The following is an 18,447-nucleotide window of genomic DNA, read 5'->3' on the forward strand; positions in this document are numbered from 1 at the left end:
CAGAGAGGGGACAGTGGCTTGGATCACAGAGGGGACAGTGGCCTGGAGCAGAGAGGGGACAGTGGCTTGGAGCGGAGAGGAGACAGTGGCCTGGAGCAGAGAGGGGACAGTGGCTTGGATCACAGAGGGGACAGTGGCCTGGAGCAGGGAGGGACAGTGGCCTGGATCACAGAGGGGACAGGGGCCTGGAGCAGAGAGGGGACAGTGGCCTGGAGCAGAGAGGGGACAGTGGCCTGAAGCAGAGAGGGACAGTGGCCTGGAGCGAAGAGGTGACAGTGGCCTGGAGCAGAGAGGGGACAGTGGCCTGGAGCGGAGTGGGACAGGGGCCTGGAGCAGAGAGGAGACAGTGGCCTGGAGCAGAGAGGGGACAGTGGCCTGGAGCAGAGAGGAGACATTGGCCTGGAGCAGAGAGTGGACAGTGGCCTGGAGCAGAGAGGGGACAGCGGCCTGGAGCAGAGAGGGGACAGTAGCCTGGAACGGAGAGGGGACAGTGGCCTGGAGCAGAGAGGGGACAGTGGCCTGGAGCGAAAAGGTGACAGTGGCCTGGAGCGAGGAGGTGACAGTGGCCTGGAGCAGAGAGGGGACAGTGGCTTGGAGCAGAGAGGGGACAGTGGCCTGGAGCGGAGAGGGGACAGTAGGCCTGGAGCAGAGAGGGGACAGTGGCTTGGAGCAGAGAGGGGACAGTAGTCCTGGAGCAGAGAGGGGACAGTGGCCTGGAGCGGAGAGGGGACAGTGGCCTGGAGCGGAGAGGGGACAGTAGGCCTGGAGCAGAGAGGGGACAGTGGTCTGGAGCAGAGAGGGGACAGTGGTCTGGAGCGGAGAGGGGACAGTGGCCTGGAGCACAGAGGGGACAGTGGCTTGGAGCAGAGAGGGGACAGTGGCTTGGAGCAGAGAGGGGACAGTGGCCTGGAGCGGAGATGCGACAGTGGCCTGGAGCAGAGAGGGGACAGTGGCTTGGAGCAGAGAGGGGACAGTGGCCTAGAGTACAGAGGGGACAGTGGCCTGGAGCGAAGAGGGGACAGGAGCGTGGAGCAGAGAGGGGACAGCAGCCTGGAGCAGAGAGGGGACAGTGGCCTGGTGCGGAGAGAGGACAGTGGCCTGGAGCAGAGAGGTGACAGTGGCCTGGAGCGAAGTGGTGACAGTGGCCTGGAACAGAGAGGAGACAGTGGCTTGGAGCAGAGATGGGACAGTGGCCTGAGCGGAGAGGGGACAGTGGCCTGGAGCGGAGAGGGGACAGTGGCCTTGAATAGAGAGGGGACAGTGGCCTGGAGCAGAGAGGGGACAGTGGCCTTGAATAGAGAGGGGACAGTGGCCTGGAGCAGAGAGGGGACAGTGGCCTGGAGTAGAGAGGGGACAGTGGCTTGGAACGGAGAGGGGACAGTAGGCCTGGAGCAGAGAGGGGGACAGCGGCCTGGATCACAGAGCGGACAGTGGCCTGGAGCGAAGAGGGGACAGGAGCGTGGAGCGGAGAGGGGACAGTGGCCTGGAGCAGTGAGGGGGCAGTGGCCTGGAGCGGAGAGGAGACAGTGGCCTGGATCACAGAGGGGACAGTGACCTGGAGCAGAGAGGGGACAGTGGGCTGGAGCAGAGAAGGGACAGTGGCTTGGAGCGGAGAGGGAGCAGTGGCCTGGAGCAGAGAGGGGACAGTGGCTTGGATCACAGAGGGGACAATGGCCTGGAGCAGAGAGGGACAGTGGCCTGGATCACAGAGGGGACAGGGGCCTGGAGCAGAGAGGGACAGTGGCCTGGATCACAGAGGGGACAGTGGCCTGGAGCAGAGAGGAGACAGTGGCCTGGAGCGGAGTGGGACAGTGGCCTGGAGCAGAGAGGGGACAGCGGCCTGGGGCAGAGAGGGGACAGTTGCCTGGAGCGGAGAGGGACAGTGGCCTGGAGCAGAGAGGGGACAGTGGCCTGGAGCAGAGAGGGGACAGTGGCCTGGAGCGAAGAGGTGACAGTGGCCTGGATCACAGAGGGGACAGTAGGCCTGGAGCAGAGAGGGGACAGTGGCTTGGAGCAGAGAGGGGACAGTGGCCTGGAGCGGAGAGGGGACAGTAGGCCTGGAGCAGAGAGGGGACAGTGGCTTGGAGCAGAGAGGGGACAGTGGCCTGGAGCAGAGAGGGGACAGTGGCCTGGAGCGGAGAGGGGACAGTAGGCCTGGAGCAGAGAGGGGACAGTGTTCTGGAGCGGAGAGGGGACAGTAGGCCTGGAGCAGAGAGGGGACAGTGGCTTGGGGCAGAGAGGGAACAGTGGCCAGGAGCAGAGAGGGGACAGTGGCTTGGAGCCGAGTAGGAACAGTGGCCTGGAGCGAAGAGGGAACAGTGGCCTGGAGCGGAGAGGGGACAGTAGGCCTGGAGCAGAGAGGGGACAGTGGCTTGGAGCAGAGAGGGGACAGTAGGCCTGGAGCAGAGAGGGGACAGTGGCTTGGAGCGGAGAGGGGACAGTGGCCTGGAGCGGAGAGGGGACAGTGGCCTGGAGCAGAAAGGGGACAGTAGGCCTGGAGCCGAGAGGGGACAGTGGCTTGGAGCAGAGAGGGGACAGTGGCCTGGAGCAGAGAGGGGACAGTGGCTTGGAGCAGAGAGGGGACAGTGGCCTGGAGCGGAGAGGGGACAGTGGCCTGGAGCAGAGTGGGGACAGTGGCCTGGAGCGAAGAGGTGACAGTGGCCTGGAGGAGAGAGGGGACAGTGGCCTGGAGCGGAGAGGGGACAGTGGCCTGGAGCACATAGGGGACAGTGGCCTGGAGCACAGAGGGGACAGTGGCCTGGAGCGAAGAGGTGACAGTGGCCTGGAGCAGAGAGGAGACAGTGGCCTGGAGCAGAGAGGGGACAGTGGCCTGGAGCAGAGAGGGGACAGTGGCTTGGAGTAGAGAGGGGACAGTGGCCTGGAGCGAAGAGGTGACAGTGGCCTGGAGCAGAGAGGGGACAGTGGCCTGGAGCAGAGAGGAGACAGTGGCCTGGAGCAGAGAGGGACAGTGGCCTGGAGCGGAGAGGAGACAGTGGCCTGGAGCGAAGAGGTGACAGTGGCCTGGAGCAGAAAGGGGACAGTGGCCTGGAGCAGAGAGGGGACAGTGGCCTGGAGTAGTGAGGGGACAGTGGTTTGGAGTAGAGAGGGGACAGTGGCCTGGAGCAGAGAGGGGACAGTGGCCTGGAGCAGAGAGGAGACAGTGGCCTTGCGCGAAGAGGTCACAGTGGCCTGAATCACAGAGAGGACAGCGGCCTGGAGCAGTGAGGGCACAGTGGCCTGAATCACAGAGAGGACAGCGGCCTGGAGCAGTGAGGGCACAGTGGCCTGGAGCCAAGATTGGAATCTGGACAAACTATATAAAAGCCCTTGTGGAAACATCATAATGACAACCTTTTACACTTTATTTCTTATTTTCCAAACTTATACTATGTCCACCTGTAATATACTGTGACTTTTTTCTTTATTTTTTCTATTTTTTGTACCTAGGTACTTTCTACCTCAGATGACGCCATGTGTTGGCGACATTGTACACTTTTCACTGTCTTCCTATTCTTTTGTAACTTGATACACATGACAATAAACTCATTCTAACCTTGTTTTAGGACACCTTAAAACCTAGCTTTCTAAGCAAGCTTTAAGAAATCTAAACTAATATCTCCTGTGTTGGCTCCTTGTCATTTGTTTCCTGTGAAGTACCTCGGGTACTTTTTACAACCTTAAAGGTGCTCATGAGTTATTGTTGTTGTTGTAATCAGGAAATTATGAAATGCCCTTCACAGTAGAAAGGAAAAAAATCTACCAGTAATAGTGGATGGGTCTAAGAGAGGGAAGGACTTAGAAATAGATAATATTAATAAAGAAAAAGTTTTGGGGAAATTAACTGGACTAAAATTCAGCAAATTCCCCGCATCATACAGCCCATATCGGAATGTTCTAAAAGAAGTGGTTGCAGATAAAGTGGATGCATTCCTCAAATTCTGGAATGGTCCCAGCAGATTGGAAGTTAACAAATGCTTTACCACTTTTTGAGAAAGGAGACAGAGACAGCAGGGAACGACAGACCAGTTTGTCCAATTATCAGTCACGAAGACAAGTTTTTTTTAAATTCACAGGTGAGGGCATCATTGGCTAGGCCAGCATTTATTACCCATCCCACAGGGCAGTTAAGAGTCAACCCACATTGCAGTAGGTCTGGAGTCACATATAGTCCAGCCCAAGTAAGGATTTTCCTTCCCTAAAGGATTAGTGAATCAGCTGGACTTTTTCCCTGTAAACTTGCAATGGATTCACGGTCATCATCAGACTCTTAATTCCAGATTTTCATCGAACTCAAATTCCACCATCTGCTGTGGTAGGATTTGAACCCAGGTCCCCAGACCATCAGCTGGAACTCTAGATCAACAAGGAGAAAGTGAGGACTGCAGATGCTGGAGACCAGGGTTGAAAAATGTGGTGCTGGAAAAGCACAGCAGGCCAGGCAGCATCCGAGGAGCAGGAGAATCGACGTTTCAGGCATACGCACTTGGACAAATACATGGATAGGAAAGGTTTAGAAGGTTATGGGCCAAGTGCAGGGAAAAAGAGTTAGAGTGGACGGACATTCTGGTCAGCATGGACCCAGTTTGGGCTAAAGGACCTGCCTCTGTGTTGTGACTTTATGACTCTTTATGATTGGGAGGAGCTGGTGTTGGACTGGGGTGTATAAGGTTAAAACTCACACAACACCTGGTGATAGTCCAACAGGTTAATTCCTAGCTTTCAAAGCGCTGCTCCTTCATCAGGTGGGTGTGCAGCAGGACCATAAATTCTGTATCTTACGGTCCTGCTCCACAATCACCTGATGAAGGAGCAGCGCTCCGAAAGCTAGTGCTTCCAAGTAAACCTGTTGGACTATAACTGGGTGTTGTGTGATTTTTAACTCTAAATGTTTTAACAGTTCTTGCCTCTTAGGCAGTGAATTCCAGGTAGCCCAGACCCCAACCCCCATCCTCTGGATGAAAAACAATCTTCTTAAATCCTGTCTAAATCAGTTCAAGGGCAATCAGATGGGCAGGAAATGCCAGCCTATGCCAATGCCCTGTGGAAGAATTTTAAAAATCAGTAAATTAGCGCATGTGTATGTTCTGGAATGAACTGATCAAATCACACATCAATTAAAAGCTTCTTAAGTTGAAACTTTATTGCTGGAACAGCACAGCAGGTCAGGCAGCATCCAGGGAACAGGAGATTCGACGTTTCGGGCACAAGCCCTTCTTCATTCCTGAAGAAGGGCCTGTGCCCGAAACGTCGAATCTCCTGTTCCCTGGATGCTGCCTGACCTGCTGTGCTGTTCCAGCAATAAAGTTTCAACTTTGATCTCCAGCATCTGCAGACCTCACTTTCTCCTAAAAGCTTCTTAACCCAAGGAGTTTATCTTTAAAATTGGCACAGAAATTTAGAAAGATAGAATTTTGTCATTTTTCATGGGACAGTTTGCAGCAATTCTGCACATGAAGGTTAGTTGAGGACAGGTTTAACACAAAGGCTGGAGAATCGGCCAATTGAACCTGGCTGGGGGGTTCTCTAAGAGACCACATTAGCTTACCTAAAGTCTTTGAGGATTGGTAAAAGATTTGTGACAGATGATGAAGGAAAGAAATATTCAGGACTGTGTAAATGCACCACCATCTGTTCTTTTTCTTCAAACAAGAACCTTCTTCGCAATGGAATCATTCTGTTTAGAAGATTAAAAATCACACAACACCAGGTTATAGTCCAACAGGTTTAATTGGAAGCACACTAGCTTTCGGAGCGACGCGCCTTCGTCAGGTGATTGTGGAGGGCTCGATCGTAACACAGAATTTATAGCAAAAATTTGCAGTGTGATGTAACTGAAATTATACACTGAAAAATACCTTGATTGTCTGTTGAGCCTTTCATCTGTTAGAATACCACGATAGTTTCACTTCATTCATGTGTAAATCACAAAACCTTTTTTTATAAAGTTGCATTCTTGGGTTAGCTGTAACAATGGGTGACAGCTAGACAATATGTTGAAGGTGTTAGCCCCCTGTGTTCTCTGTCTATGCCATGATGTTTAGATTGATTCTAATCTAAGAAGTGAGATAACAGAGTTTTACATAAATTCATGCAGTTTTTGAGCAAAGTACACTGTAAATCTGCAAGTACAAATTCACCCCACGAAATATATGTGTGCATGTGGGTCTTTGTCTGTCTGTGCGTGTGTCAGACACACACACAGACACTCACTGACACCCTTACAGACACACACACTCCCACACTCACACAGGCATCCTCTCAGAGACTTAGACCACTCTACACTCACGCACACGCATATGCACTCTCTCCCACAGACACTCACAACCCCCCACCCCAGACACACACACACACTCCCACACTCACACATGCACCCCCTCACAGACTTAAGACACTCTGCACTCACTACACACACATATGCACTCTCTCTCACACTCAGAACCCCCACCCAGACAGACACAGACAAAGACCCATATTTGCAGAGTTACATTATATTTTGCTCAAAAACTGCATGAATTTGTGTAAAACTCTGTTATCTCACATTTTAGATTAGAATCAATCTAAACATCATGGCATAGACAGAGATCACAGGGGGCTAACACCTTCAACATATTGTCTAGCTAACACGAATTGTTACAACTAACCTGAGAATGCAACTTTAAAAAAGGTTTTGTGATTTACACATGAAAGAAGTGAAACCATCATGGTATTCGAACAGATAAAAGACTCAACAGACAATCAAGGTATTTTTCAATGTATAAATTCATTTACATCACAATGTAAATTTTTGCTATAAATTCTGTGTCTTACGATTGGGCCCTCCACTATCACCTGATGAAAGAGCGGCGCTCCGAAAGCTAGTGCTTCCAATTAAACCTGTTGGACTATAACCTGGTGTTGTGTGATTTTTAACTTTGTACACCCCAGTTACAGGCATCTTCAAATCAGTTGAGAAGATGACAGTCATGATTCTTTCACTAATAAAGTGTACCGAGTAACTTGAGAATTACCACTGTCTTCAGTTCATTTCCTTAAAAACATTCAAATTCAATTGAGACAAAAAAAAGTCTGTTTCTCGAATTTCAGCACTTCAATGGCACTTCTATATTTTCGTGACAAGCAGGCGTGACAGTCAATCAGCAGCCCAGCATATCCCTCTCCAGACTCCCATTGTCTGACCAAAATGTTAATGAGCATTGTGCGAACTTTGCGAACTCACAAAGGCTGCTGAAAAGCACCCAGCCACACACAAACGTGACGGGCAACTCTGTAAAGGACAGGCTATGTGAACCGCCACAGATTTCAGACCTCTCGGGTGAGTACAGAAACGATGCTTATGCATTCAGTGTCATCATGCTGTGTGCCAGTGAGTAATGCAGCCAAAGCATTTCCCAATGTGAGGTCTGTCAGAACCGGCTTCTATTCATTCACTTCTTTAGTCATTCTAAGGGCATCAATGGCCAGGACAATTATTTCATATCCTTTTCATTCACTTATGCAACTGAACCAGCGTTTATTGCCCATCCCTAGTTGCCCTTGAGAAGGTGGTGGTGAGCTGCCTTCTTTAACTGCTACAGTCCATGTAGGTGGACCCACAATACCCTTAAGGAAGGAATTTTAGGGTTAAACTCAGCGACAGTGAAGGTACGGCGACATATTTCCAAGTCAGCATGGTGAGTAACTTGGAGGGGAACTTGCAGGGAGTGGTATTCCCATATATCTGATGCCCTTGTCCTTCGAGATGGAAGTGGTCATGGGTTTGGAAGACACACACTGCTGCTACTGAGTGGTGGTGGTGGTGGAGTGACTGGGTGCTTGTGGATGTTGTGCCAATCAAGTGGGCTGCTTTGTCCTGGATGACATCAAGCTTTTTGAGTGTTGTTGGAGCTGCACCCATCCAGGCAAGTGGGGAGTATTCCATCACACTCCTGACTTGTGCCTTGTAGATGGCGGACAGGCCTTGGGGAGTCAGGAGGTGAGCCACTTGGCACAGTATTCCTAGCCTCTGACTGGCTCTTGTAGCCACTGTGTTTACATGGCAAGTCCAGTTGAGTTTGTGGGTCTTGATTGGAGTGGTGCTGGAAAAGTTAAGCAGGTCAGGCAGCATCCGACGAGCAGGAAAATCGTTGTTTTGCGCAAAAACCTGAAACGTCGATTTTCCTGCTCCTTGGATGCTGCCTGACCTGCTGTGCTTTTCCAGCACCACTCCAATCTAGACTCTGATCTCTAGCATCTGCAGTCCTTACTTTCGCCCAGTTGAGTTTGTGGTCAATGGTAACCCTCAAGGTGTTAACAGTGGGGTATTCAGTCATTGTAACACCATTGAATGTCAGGCATTAGTGGTTAGATTGTCTCTTATTGGAGATGATCATTGCCTGGCATTTGTGTGGCATGAATGTTACTTGCCACTTGTCAGCCCAAGCCTGGATACTGTCCAGATCTTGATACATTTGAACATGGACTGCTTCAGCATCTGAGGAGTCATGAATGGTGCTGAATTTTGTGCAATCAGCGCACATCCCCACTTCTGACCTTATGATGGAGGGAAGGTCATTGATGAAGCAGCTGAAGATGGTTGTGCCTAGGACATTACCCTGAGGAACCCCTGTAGAAACGTCCTGGAGCTGAGATGGCTTATCTCCAACAACCCTAACCATCTTCCTATTTGCCAGGTATGACTCCAACCAGGGGAGAGCTTTCCCCCAATACCCATTGATCCAGTTTTGCTTGGGTTCCTTGATGCCACACTCAGGTTAAATGCAGCCTTGGTGTCAAGAGCTGTCACTCTCACCTCACCTCAAGCATTCAGCTCTTTTGTCCATGTTTGGACTAAGGTTGTAAAGAGGCCAGAAGCTGAGTGGCCCTGGCAGGACCCAAACTGGGCATCACTGAGCAGGTTATTGCTGAGCAGGTGCGGCTTGACAGCATTATTGATGACACTTTCCATCACTTTACTGATGATAGAGAGTAAACTGATGGAGTGGCAATTGGCTGGTTAGGATTTGCTACAGGACATCCTTGGGCAATTTTCCATATTGTCAGGTAGATGCCAGTGTTGTAACTGTACTGGAACAGCTTGGCTCGGGAGTGGCCAGTTTTGGAGCAGAAGTCTTCAGGACTATTGTCGGGATGTTGTCATCATGGCCTGTAGCCTTTGCAGAGTCCTCAACCATTTCTTGATATCATATGGGGTGAATCAAATTGGCTGGAGACTGGCATCTGTGATGCTGGGGACCACTGGAGGATCCCGAGATGGATCATCCACTCGACAATTCTGGCTGAAGATTGCTGCGAATGCTTTAGCCTTATCTTTTGCACTGATGTGCTGGGCTCTTCCATCAGTGAGGATGGGGATATTTGTGGAGGCTCTTCCTCCAATGAGTTGTTTAATTGACCACCACCACTCATGATTGGATGTGGCAGGACTGCAGAGCTTAGGTCTGATCCATTGGTTGTGGGATCACTTGCCATTTATGCCGTTTGGTAGTCCTGTTAGGTAGTTTCACCATATTAATGCATCATTTTTCGGAAGGCGTGGTGCTGTTCCTGGCATGCCCTTCTGCACTCTCCATTGAATCAGGGTTGATCTCCTGGCTTGATGGTAATGGTTGAGTGGGGGCTGCTGCTGTCAATGGCCCACAACGCCGCATGGATGCCTAGACTGGAGTTGCTAGATCTGTTTGAAGGCGATGGAGGTTATTCTCAATGTGAAAGCGGGAAAAGGACTGTGTGCTGTTATTGATGCTGTCATGGACAGATGCATCCGCAGCCTCGGCAGATTGGTAAGGATGAGGTCGAGTATGCTTTCCCCTCTTGTTGGTTCCCTCACCACCTGCCGCAGACCCAGTCTAGCAGCTACATCCTTTAGGACCCAACCAGCTTGATCAGTAGTACTGCTGTGGAGCCACTCTTGGTGGTGGACACTGAAATCCCCCAGCCAGAGTACGTTTTCCACCCTCAGTGAGGGAGGATGGCAGCCACTTCAAAGTCAACCACGCTAATGTGGGACAAGAGTGACAGAGTCAGATCAGGAGGTTTCCTTTCCTAACAAACACTGAATCAGTTGGATTTTTATGATAAAGGTCATTTTTATCACGCAGTCCTGTCACCTATCATTCCTGTTTTTGCTGAGTTGACAGAGAGCTGAGAGCTGCTGTCAAAAATGGTTAATGTTTCAGGGTAAAATAATGGTATTTTAGGCTAGGCCTGCTGTTGAGAGTTGGAGGTGATCCAACCGAACAGTGTAAATCAAATACAGAAGTGTATTTGCAGTCGCCAATTGAGCCACACTTAAGCCAAGCTTCCCAAAGTGCTTTGCAGACGTACAGCAATCTTCTTTAAGTGGCATAAAATTGTGGCACGCTGTAAAGGTGTGTTTTCTAAGAGCTTAGAAAACAAAAGATGTCCCACTATAGGTCCTACAGCTGTATTGCAGCCAACTGTGTCCCCTTATAACACCTGTGGAACCACAAAAATCGAATCTTCATGAAACTTTACAATTTTTCATAAGAATGGAAACCAGATCATAAATAAGTGATAACAGATCCCAAACGTTGGGTTTACAAGTTGAAGATAGGCGGCTGAATACAGTGATTAATTGGCTAAGTGCCAGCTGTGTTCCATTTTTTTTTAGGATTTTTCACTGCGGGTTCTAATGGTTTTTTCCTTACTAAACTACCAACTGCTCCCCTTCTCCAATGCAGTCTCTCTCATCTAACCCCATCTTACGCGCCCTGCTCCCGAAACAATGCTGAGGTGTCCCAGAATTAACCCAGGGGCTCTGGTGACAGCGTTAAAAGCCCATTGCACAATCAGTCAGTCTCGAGCTGCCCTACACAGTTTCTGATATTTGTCCTGGATAAGGCAGAGAAGGGAAATTTGGCACCCTGTCTTGTGGGCAAGAACCTGGAGCTCTTCCAGAACAGGCTGGTGTACACATAAGGTACGTTCTTCCCCACTTGATCAGCAGTGGATGCCACAGCATACCATGCTGGGCCTGCCCTGGATCAACGCAGCATCAGTTGTCTGGAAGAATACACTGAAACGTAGGGAGGAAGTCAATGACCTTCTCCAATCCGCCAAGGTAGGGACTACCAACTTCTCTCCGCTATCGCACACTCACGCTCTGTCGCTGGCTCCCACCGAGGTATGTGCTCTACCACTCACACTATCTTCCCTCGCTTGCTGTCTCCTCTCCCCCATGCAAACCAGCCTTCCATCTACAGACACCGTCTACACTTCCCACTGCCTCAGGCACAGCCAAAATAATCAAAGACCGCTCACTCCTGTCATACTCTCTTTCACCAGGCTGAAGGTAGAAAGGTTTGAAAACATGTACAAACAGATTCAAGAACAGCTTCTTCCCCGCTGTTACCAGACTTTTGAACAGACCTCTCAAATGTTAATTCTCGTCTGTCTTTCTCCACCTTCTCTGCAGCTGTCACACTGCATTCTGCACTTTGCTCTGCTACCTTTCTGCACTTTGTATGGTATGATCTGCCTGGTTAGCACGCAAAACAACACTTTTCATTGTGTCTTGGTACATGCGACAACAAAAATCAAACAACATGTGCCGTCTGCACAGCCCACTCTCCCATTCAGGTCATCTCACCACCTACATTAATAGCTGTACCACCCAATTTCATCTCCCTTAACACATGCCCCTCTCTCTCATTCCAGGAGGAAAACGGCCTCCAGTAGGGCAGAAAGAGTTAAGATGGGGTAGTTGGCTGCCTTGACATTCAGCTCTGTACCCCTGAATTTGACCTCCCCAAGCAGCTGACCGACGTGGAAGCTGCCCTTGCCTACTGTGCCCAGACTCCTTTTAACAAAGGCTATCTCCCTTTAACAAAGGCTATCTCTCAGATGAAGGTCAGCAGACAAGCCACCTTCCCTCGTGTCAGTGCTAAACAGCAAGGTGCAGAATTGTCATGCAAGCAGATGTGAGATGTGTGACGAGGGTCCTTAAAGTCTGGCACGTACTGGATGCTAATGCCCATGCACATGGGGGATGCGTGTGCGTGGTCAGTGCCCATGAAAATGCCCTGAGACACTGGTGGCTGAAATTGCCAAGTGCCCACAGAGACTTTCACGTCGTGGATTCTCTGTATCCAGGCGGGTTTGGAAAGATAGGAAAGTGAACGTTAATGAGCTGAGCTGTGCCAATAACAAGGTGTTTTACAAGATGCAGTCCCTCTTCATCGGTACCTCACCACTGCTGAGCGAAAACCTCACATTTCTGCCCACAGGAGCATAAGCACCGCAGGGAACTGCTCCCAACGTCAAGGTGGGGGGAGGGGGGCCTTACTGACTTCTCATGGGATTCCGCCACAAATCTCACCACATCATTCAGGTCGCTTTAAAATTCCACTTCATGATGCTGGTTTCAGGGAGGTTAGAAAAAAAACCCGACTAGGGAACAGACAGAGACTACTAACATGATCAGTAAAAATGGTTTGCATTGTTACTAGTTCAGCTGAACGCGGTGCAACCAAAGTAATTTCAAGGCAAGCTTCCAATGCAAGCCGGCGTTGGCCGATAAAGTCAAAGTTTGTCTTTCTTTCAGATACTGAAAAGCTCGATCTAGAACATAGAACATAGAAGAATACAGCGCAGTACAGGCCCTTTGGCCCTCGATGCTGCGCCGGTCCAAGCCCACCTAACCTACACTAGCCCACTGTCCTCCATATGCCTATCCAATGCCCGTTTAAATGCCCATAATGAGGGAGAGTCCACCACTGCTACTGGCAGGGCATTCCATGAACTCACGACTCGTTGAGTAAAGAATCTACCCCTAACATCTGTCCTATACCTACCCCCCCATAATTTAAAGCTATGCCCCCTCGTAATAGCTGACTCCATACGTGGAAAAAGGTTCTCAAGATCAACCCTATCTAAACCCCTAATCATCTTGTACACCTCTATCAAGTCACCCCTAAACCTTCTTTTCTCCAATGAAAACAGCCTCAAGTGCCTCAGCCTTTCCTCATACGATCCTCCTACCATACCAGGCAACATCCTGGTAAACCTCCTCTGCACCCATTCCAGTGCCTCCACATCCTTCCTATAGTATGGCGACCAAAACTGCACACAATACTCCAGATGCGGCCGCACCAGAGTCTTATACAACTGCAACATGACCTCAGGGCTCCGGAACTCAATTCCTCTACCAATAAAAGCCAGTACGCCATATGCCTTCTTCACCGCACTATTTACCTGGGTGGCAACTTTCAGAGATCTGTGTACATGGACACCAAGATCTCTCTGCTCATCCACACTACCAAGTATCCGACCATTGGCCCAGTACCCAGTCTTTTTGTTACTCTTACCAAAGTAAATCACCTCACACTTACCTACATTGAACTCCATTTGCCACCTTTCTGCCCAGTTCTTCAGCTTATCTATATCACGCTGTAACCTGACACATCCTTCCTCACTGTCAACAACTCCACCGACTTTTGTATCATCCGCAAACTTGCTCACCCAACCTTCTAGCCCCTCCTCCAGGTCATTTATAAAAATGACAAACAGCAATGGTCCCAAAACAGATCCTTGCGGAACACCGTTAGTAACTGCACTCCAAGATGAACCTTTACCATCAACTACTACCCTCTGTCTTCTTCCAGCCAGCCAATTCCTAATCCAAACCTCCAACTCACCCTCAATGCCATACCTCCGTATTTTTTGCAGTAGCCTACCATGGGGAACCTTATCAAACGCCTTACTAAAATCCATATACACCACATCTACTGCTTTACCCTCGTCTACCTCCTTAGTCACCTTCTCAAAGAATTCAATAAGGTTTGTGAGGCATGACCTGCCCTTCACAAAACCATGCTGACTATCCTTGATCACATTATTCCTATCCAGATGTTCATAAATCCTATCCCTTACAATTCTCTCTAAGACTTTGCCCACAACAGAAGTGAGACTCACTGGCCTATAGTTACTAGAGTTATCCCTACTCCCCATCTTGAACAAGGGAACCACATTTGCTATCCTCCAGTCTTCTGGCACTATTCCTGTAGACAACGAGGACATAAAAATCAAGACCAATTGCTCTGCAATCTCCTCCCTTGTTTCCCAGAGAATCCTAGGATAAATGCCATCAGGGTTGAAACTTTATTGCTGGAACAGCACAGCAGGTCAGGCAGCATCCAGGGAACAGGAGATTCGACGTTTCGGGCACAGGCCCTTCTTCAGGAATGAGCAGAGAGTGTTCAGCAGGAGAAGATAAAAGGTAGGGAGGAGGGACTTGGAGGAGGGGAGTTGGAAATGTGATAGGTGGAAAGAGGTCAAGGTGAGGGTGATAGGTCGGAGTAGGATGGAGGCGGAGAGGTCAAGAAGAAGACTGCAGGTCAGGAAGGCGGTGCCGGGCTGGAGGGATCCGGCTGAGACAAGGTGGGGGGAGGGGGATGAAGAAACTGGTGAAGTCCAAGTTCATCCCCTGCGGTTGGAGGGTTCCCAGTCGGAAGATAAGACGCTCCTCCTCCGACCGTCGGGTTGTTGTGGTTTGGCGGTGGATGAGTCCAATGACCTGCATATCCTCGGTGGAGTGGGAGGGGGAGTTGAAATGCTGTGCCACAGGTTGGTTGGGTTGGTTCGTCCGGGTGGCCCAGAGGTGCTCTCTGAATCGCTCCGCAAGTAGGCGGCCTGTCTCCCCAATATAGAGGAGGCCACACCGGCTGCAGCGGATGCAGTAGATGATGTGGGTGGAGGTGCAGGTGAATCTGTGGCAGATATGGAAGTTTCCCTTGGGGCCTTGGAGAGAAGTGAGGGGGGAGATGTGGGCGCAAGTGTTGCACCTCCTGCGGTTGCAAGGGAAGGTGCCGGGAGTGGAGGTTGGGTCGGTGGGGGGTGTGGATCTGACAAGGGAGTCGCGGAGGGAGTGGTCTCTACGGAAAGCTGATAGGGGAGGGGAGGGAAATATATCCTTGGTGCTGGGGTCTGTTTGGAGGTGGCGGAAGTGACGGCGGATGATGCGCTGTACATGGAGATTGGTGGGGTGGTAGGTGAGGACCAGTGGGGTTCTGTCCTGGTGGCGGTTGGAGGGGCGGGGCTCAAGGGCGGAGGAGCGGGAAGTGGAGGAGATGCGGTGGAGGGCACCGTCGACCATGTCGGGGGGGAAATTGCGGTCCTTGAAGAAGGAGGCCATCTGTGTTGTACGTATTTTGAACTGGTCCTCCTGGGAGCAGATGCGGTGGAGACGAAGGAATTGGGAGAATGGGATGGCGTTTTTACAGGGGGCAGGATGGGAGGAGGTGTAGTCCAGGTAGCTGTGGGAGTCGGTTGGTTTGTAGTAGATGTCCGTGTTGATTCGGTCGCCTGAGATAGAAACAGAAAGGTCTAGGAAGGGGAGGGAGGAGTCCGAGACTGTCCAGGTGGAGACTGTCCCTCCAGCCCGGCACCGCCTTCCTGACCTGCAGTCTTCTTCTTGACCTCTCCGCCTCCATCCTACTCCGACCTATCACCCTCACCTTGACCTCTTTCCACCTATCACATTTCCAACTCCCCTCCTCCAAGTCCCTCCTCCCTACCTTTTATCTTCTCCTGCTGAACACTCTCTGCTCATTCCTGAAGAAGGGCCTGTGCCCGAAACGTCGAATCTCCTGTTCCCTGGATGCTGCCTGACCTGCTGTGCTGTTCCAGCAATAAAGTTTCAACTTTGATCTCCAGCATCTGCAGACCTCACTTTCTCCTCCTAAATGCCATCAGGCCCAGGGGACTTATCTATTTTCACCCTTTCCAGAATTTCCAACACCTCTTCCCTACATACCTCAAAGCCATCCATTCTAATTAATTGTGACTCAATATTCACATCGGCAACAATGTCCTGTTCCTGAGTGAATACTGACGAAAAGTATTCATTCAGTGTCTCCCCAATCTCTTCAGCCTCCACACGCAACTTCCCACTACTATCCTTGACTGGATCTATTCCTACCCTAGTCATTCTTTTATTCCTGAAAGCTTTAAAAGGGACCTAACGGGCAGCTTTTTCATGCAGCGGGTGGTGTGTGTACGGAATGGGCTGCCAGAGGAAGTGGTGGAGGCTGGTACAATTACAACATTTAAAAGGCATCTGGATGGGTATGTGAATAGGAAGGGGTTGAAGGGATATGGGCCAAATGCTGGCAAATGGGACTAGATTGATTTAGGATATCTGGTTGGCATGGACAAATTGGACCAAAAGGTTTGTTTCTGTGCTGTACAAGTCTATGATTCGAAGACGTTAGTGTTTCTTTTAAGCTTTGAGTGTTTTCTGAGTATTTTTCTGTATCTGAAGCATAGTGAAACTTATCAGGTAAATGGAGTTTGATCTTACACTGCGACAAGCTGCTGAACATTCCTTGACAGTAATATTTAGTCTGGGATTTTTGTGAACAACACTTACAGCAGACTTGACTGAGAATTCAAACTCCGCTGCACCATCATAAAGCAAAGCAGGAAATCACGGTGCTGGTGAAAGATTACTGACGTAAACTATTCACCTGGCACACTCTTCCAGTAATGCAGAGTATTTCCAGAAAAGAAAGAACTTGGTCTCAAAGCTTGAACAGCTTCATCACGATGCAAACAACAAACAGTATATCTTCAAAATGCTGTGGTAACGTGGGCAATGCGATAGATCCAACAAAATCAATAGAGTGACCAGAAATCTGCCTTCAGGGATGGACTTTAGAGGGAAAATTCTTCCTCAGGTAAACTCTCCTGTTCTTCATTGCAATAGTGCCCTAGATTCTTTTCCATACACCTGATGGGACTTCAGTTTAATTTCCCATTGGAAAGGCAGCACCTTCGGCAATGTGGCACTTCCTCAGTACTGCAGTGAAACGTTGGCCCACCATTTATGCTCAGGTCCCGGCCTGAACCCACAAATATTGACTTTGAACTTGAGAGTGCTATCGCTCAGCCACCAGAGGAAGGGATCCTTAAGCAGTACAGAAACTTGGGAGTCGTCGTAACAGTTGGGTACCATAGTTGGCCTAAACAAAAACAATTTACTTGGTGTGGATCAACAATCACATCAGAGATCCTCCCAGTCTGTAGCAACTGGGGTTGGGGGAGGAATTGAATCCCAGCTCAACTCTGTTTCTAACAGAAACTGTTTCGCTTGCTGAAGAAGAGAGTAAAACAGTAAAATGACCATAATTGCTTCAGCAGTAGTCAAGCTCGTGTATAAGTCAATGGAGTTAAGATGCAGATCAGTCACAGTGTAACTGGGGATAAGTGGAAGAGGCTGAATGGTCTCCTATTGCTTTGTCCTTGAAAGGTTCCAAAACATAAGTAACGCAATCAAATCATGTTAGCACAGTGACACTGGTCTTCAAATATGAAGAAGCAAAGACTATCCTTTGTCTGAAGACAGTTTGCCATTTGCTCTCACTGAGCGTTTCATTGCTAATATTTAATGTTTGGAATAGGTCCAAAAGGCATGATGATTATTAATGAGTGACACGATACTTCAACTGCGCAGACTGAGTTAAAAGGTACAGACCATAAATGCTGGTATGCTTATCCTCCTTATCATTGATGTTATGCCGCGGAAGGTCAGCTAGAGGCCTGAACAATTCGGATAATAACAGGGTGCAGGGATATGAGGAAAAAGCAGCAGATTGGCACGAGGGAGTAGGACTGGTACAGACACAATGGGCTGAATGGTCACCTTCTGCATTGTACCAGTCCTGTGACTCTGTGAACTGGACGTGTTCCAGTGCAGGAGAATCAAATCTCAATGAACCAGACTCTGCCTGTGCTCTGATCTTGAGTTTGGGATTATTGTAAGAATGCTGCACTCACCTTTTCTCAATGATGCTTGGGTTTGCAGTCACCAGGTGCGTCCTATATCCTGCATCCTTGGTGTATTCATTAGATAGAGGAGGGAGGTTACACCTGCAAAGAGAGGAAAAAAAAGAGATGCCTTTAAATCATTGAAATCTGTGTTTACTTTACTTGTTCACACCCATGAAAAGAGGAAGGGCCCATTCCCGATGAAGGGTTCTCGCCCGAAACTTCGATTCTCCTGCTCCTCAGATGCTGCCTGACCTGCTGTGCTTTTCCAGCACCACACTCTCGACGCTAATCTCCAGCATCTGCAGTCCTCACTTTCATCAAGAAAAAATACCGTCTACCCTTAGCTCCTGAGGTCCTAGTGCCTTAGCACACAGAGCTACAACCACTGGCAGTGCCTCTATAGGTCACTGGCTCAATCAGGGATATCGGTGTTGGGTCAGCTACCCAGCTGGCAATGGCCTTGGGCACATGGTGAGGTGGAAGCGGGTACATACATGTTCTTCCTCACTTCACAATATAGTAATTGTAATGAGGTCAGTCACAGAGTATGAGTTCTCTGATTGGGGCTATTTGTCTGGTTCAATCAGGGAGCCCTGGCTGACATAGAAGGGTGAATGTCAGATATATGGAGCCCAGAACGCCTGACTCAGTGAGAGAGAG

The 18,447-nt window shown here is 49.6% G+C and overlaps 1 protein-coding gene across 1 annotated transcript in view; it reads right to left on the reverse strand.

The window, feature by feature from the left end:
• The window catches only part of st8sia1 (ST8 alpha-N-acetyl-neuraminide alpha-2,8-sialyltransferase 1), a 98,897-nt gene that overhangs the window by 12,566 nt on the left and 67,884 nt on the right, over positions 1-18,447 (reverse strand). Inside the window, exon 4 of the mRNA XM_043713425.2 lies at positions 17,794-17,886. Coding sequence (XP_043569360.1) covers positions 17,794-17,886 — 93 coding nt within the window. The remainder of the gene's footprint in view (positions 1-17,793; positions 17,887-18,447) is intronic.

Source organism: Chiloscyllium plagiosum, unplaced genomic scaffold (assembly GCF_037043375.1).
Source record: "Chiloscyllium plagiosum isolate Xiang-an unplaced genomic scaffold, Cpla_swu_hap1 HiC_scaffold_23, whole genome shotgun sequence".
Classification (NCBI taxonomy): domain Eukaryota; kingdom Metazoa; phylum Chordata; class Chondrichthyes; order Orectolobiformes; family Hemiscylliidae; genus Chiloscyllium; species Chiloscyllium plagiosum.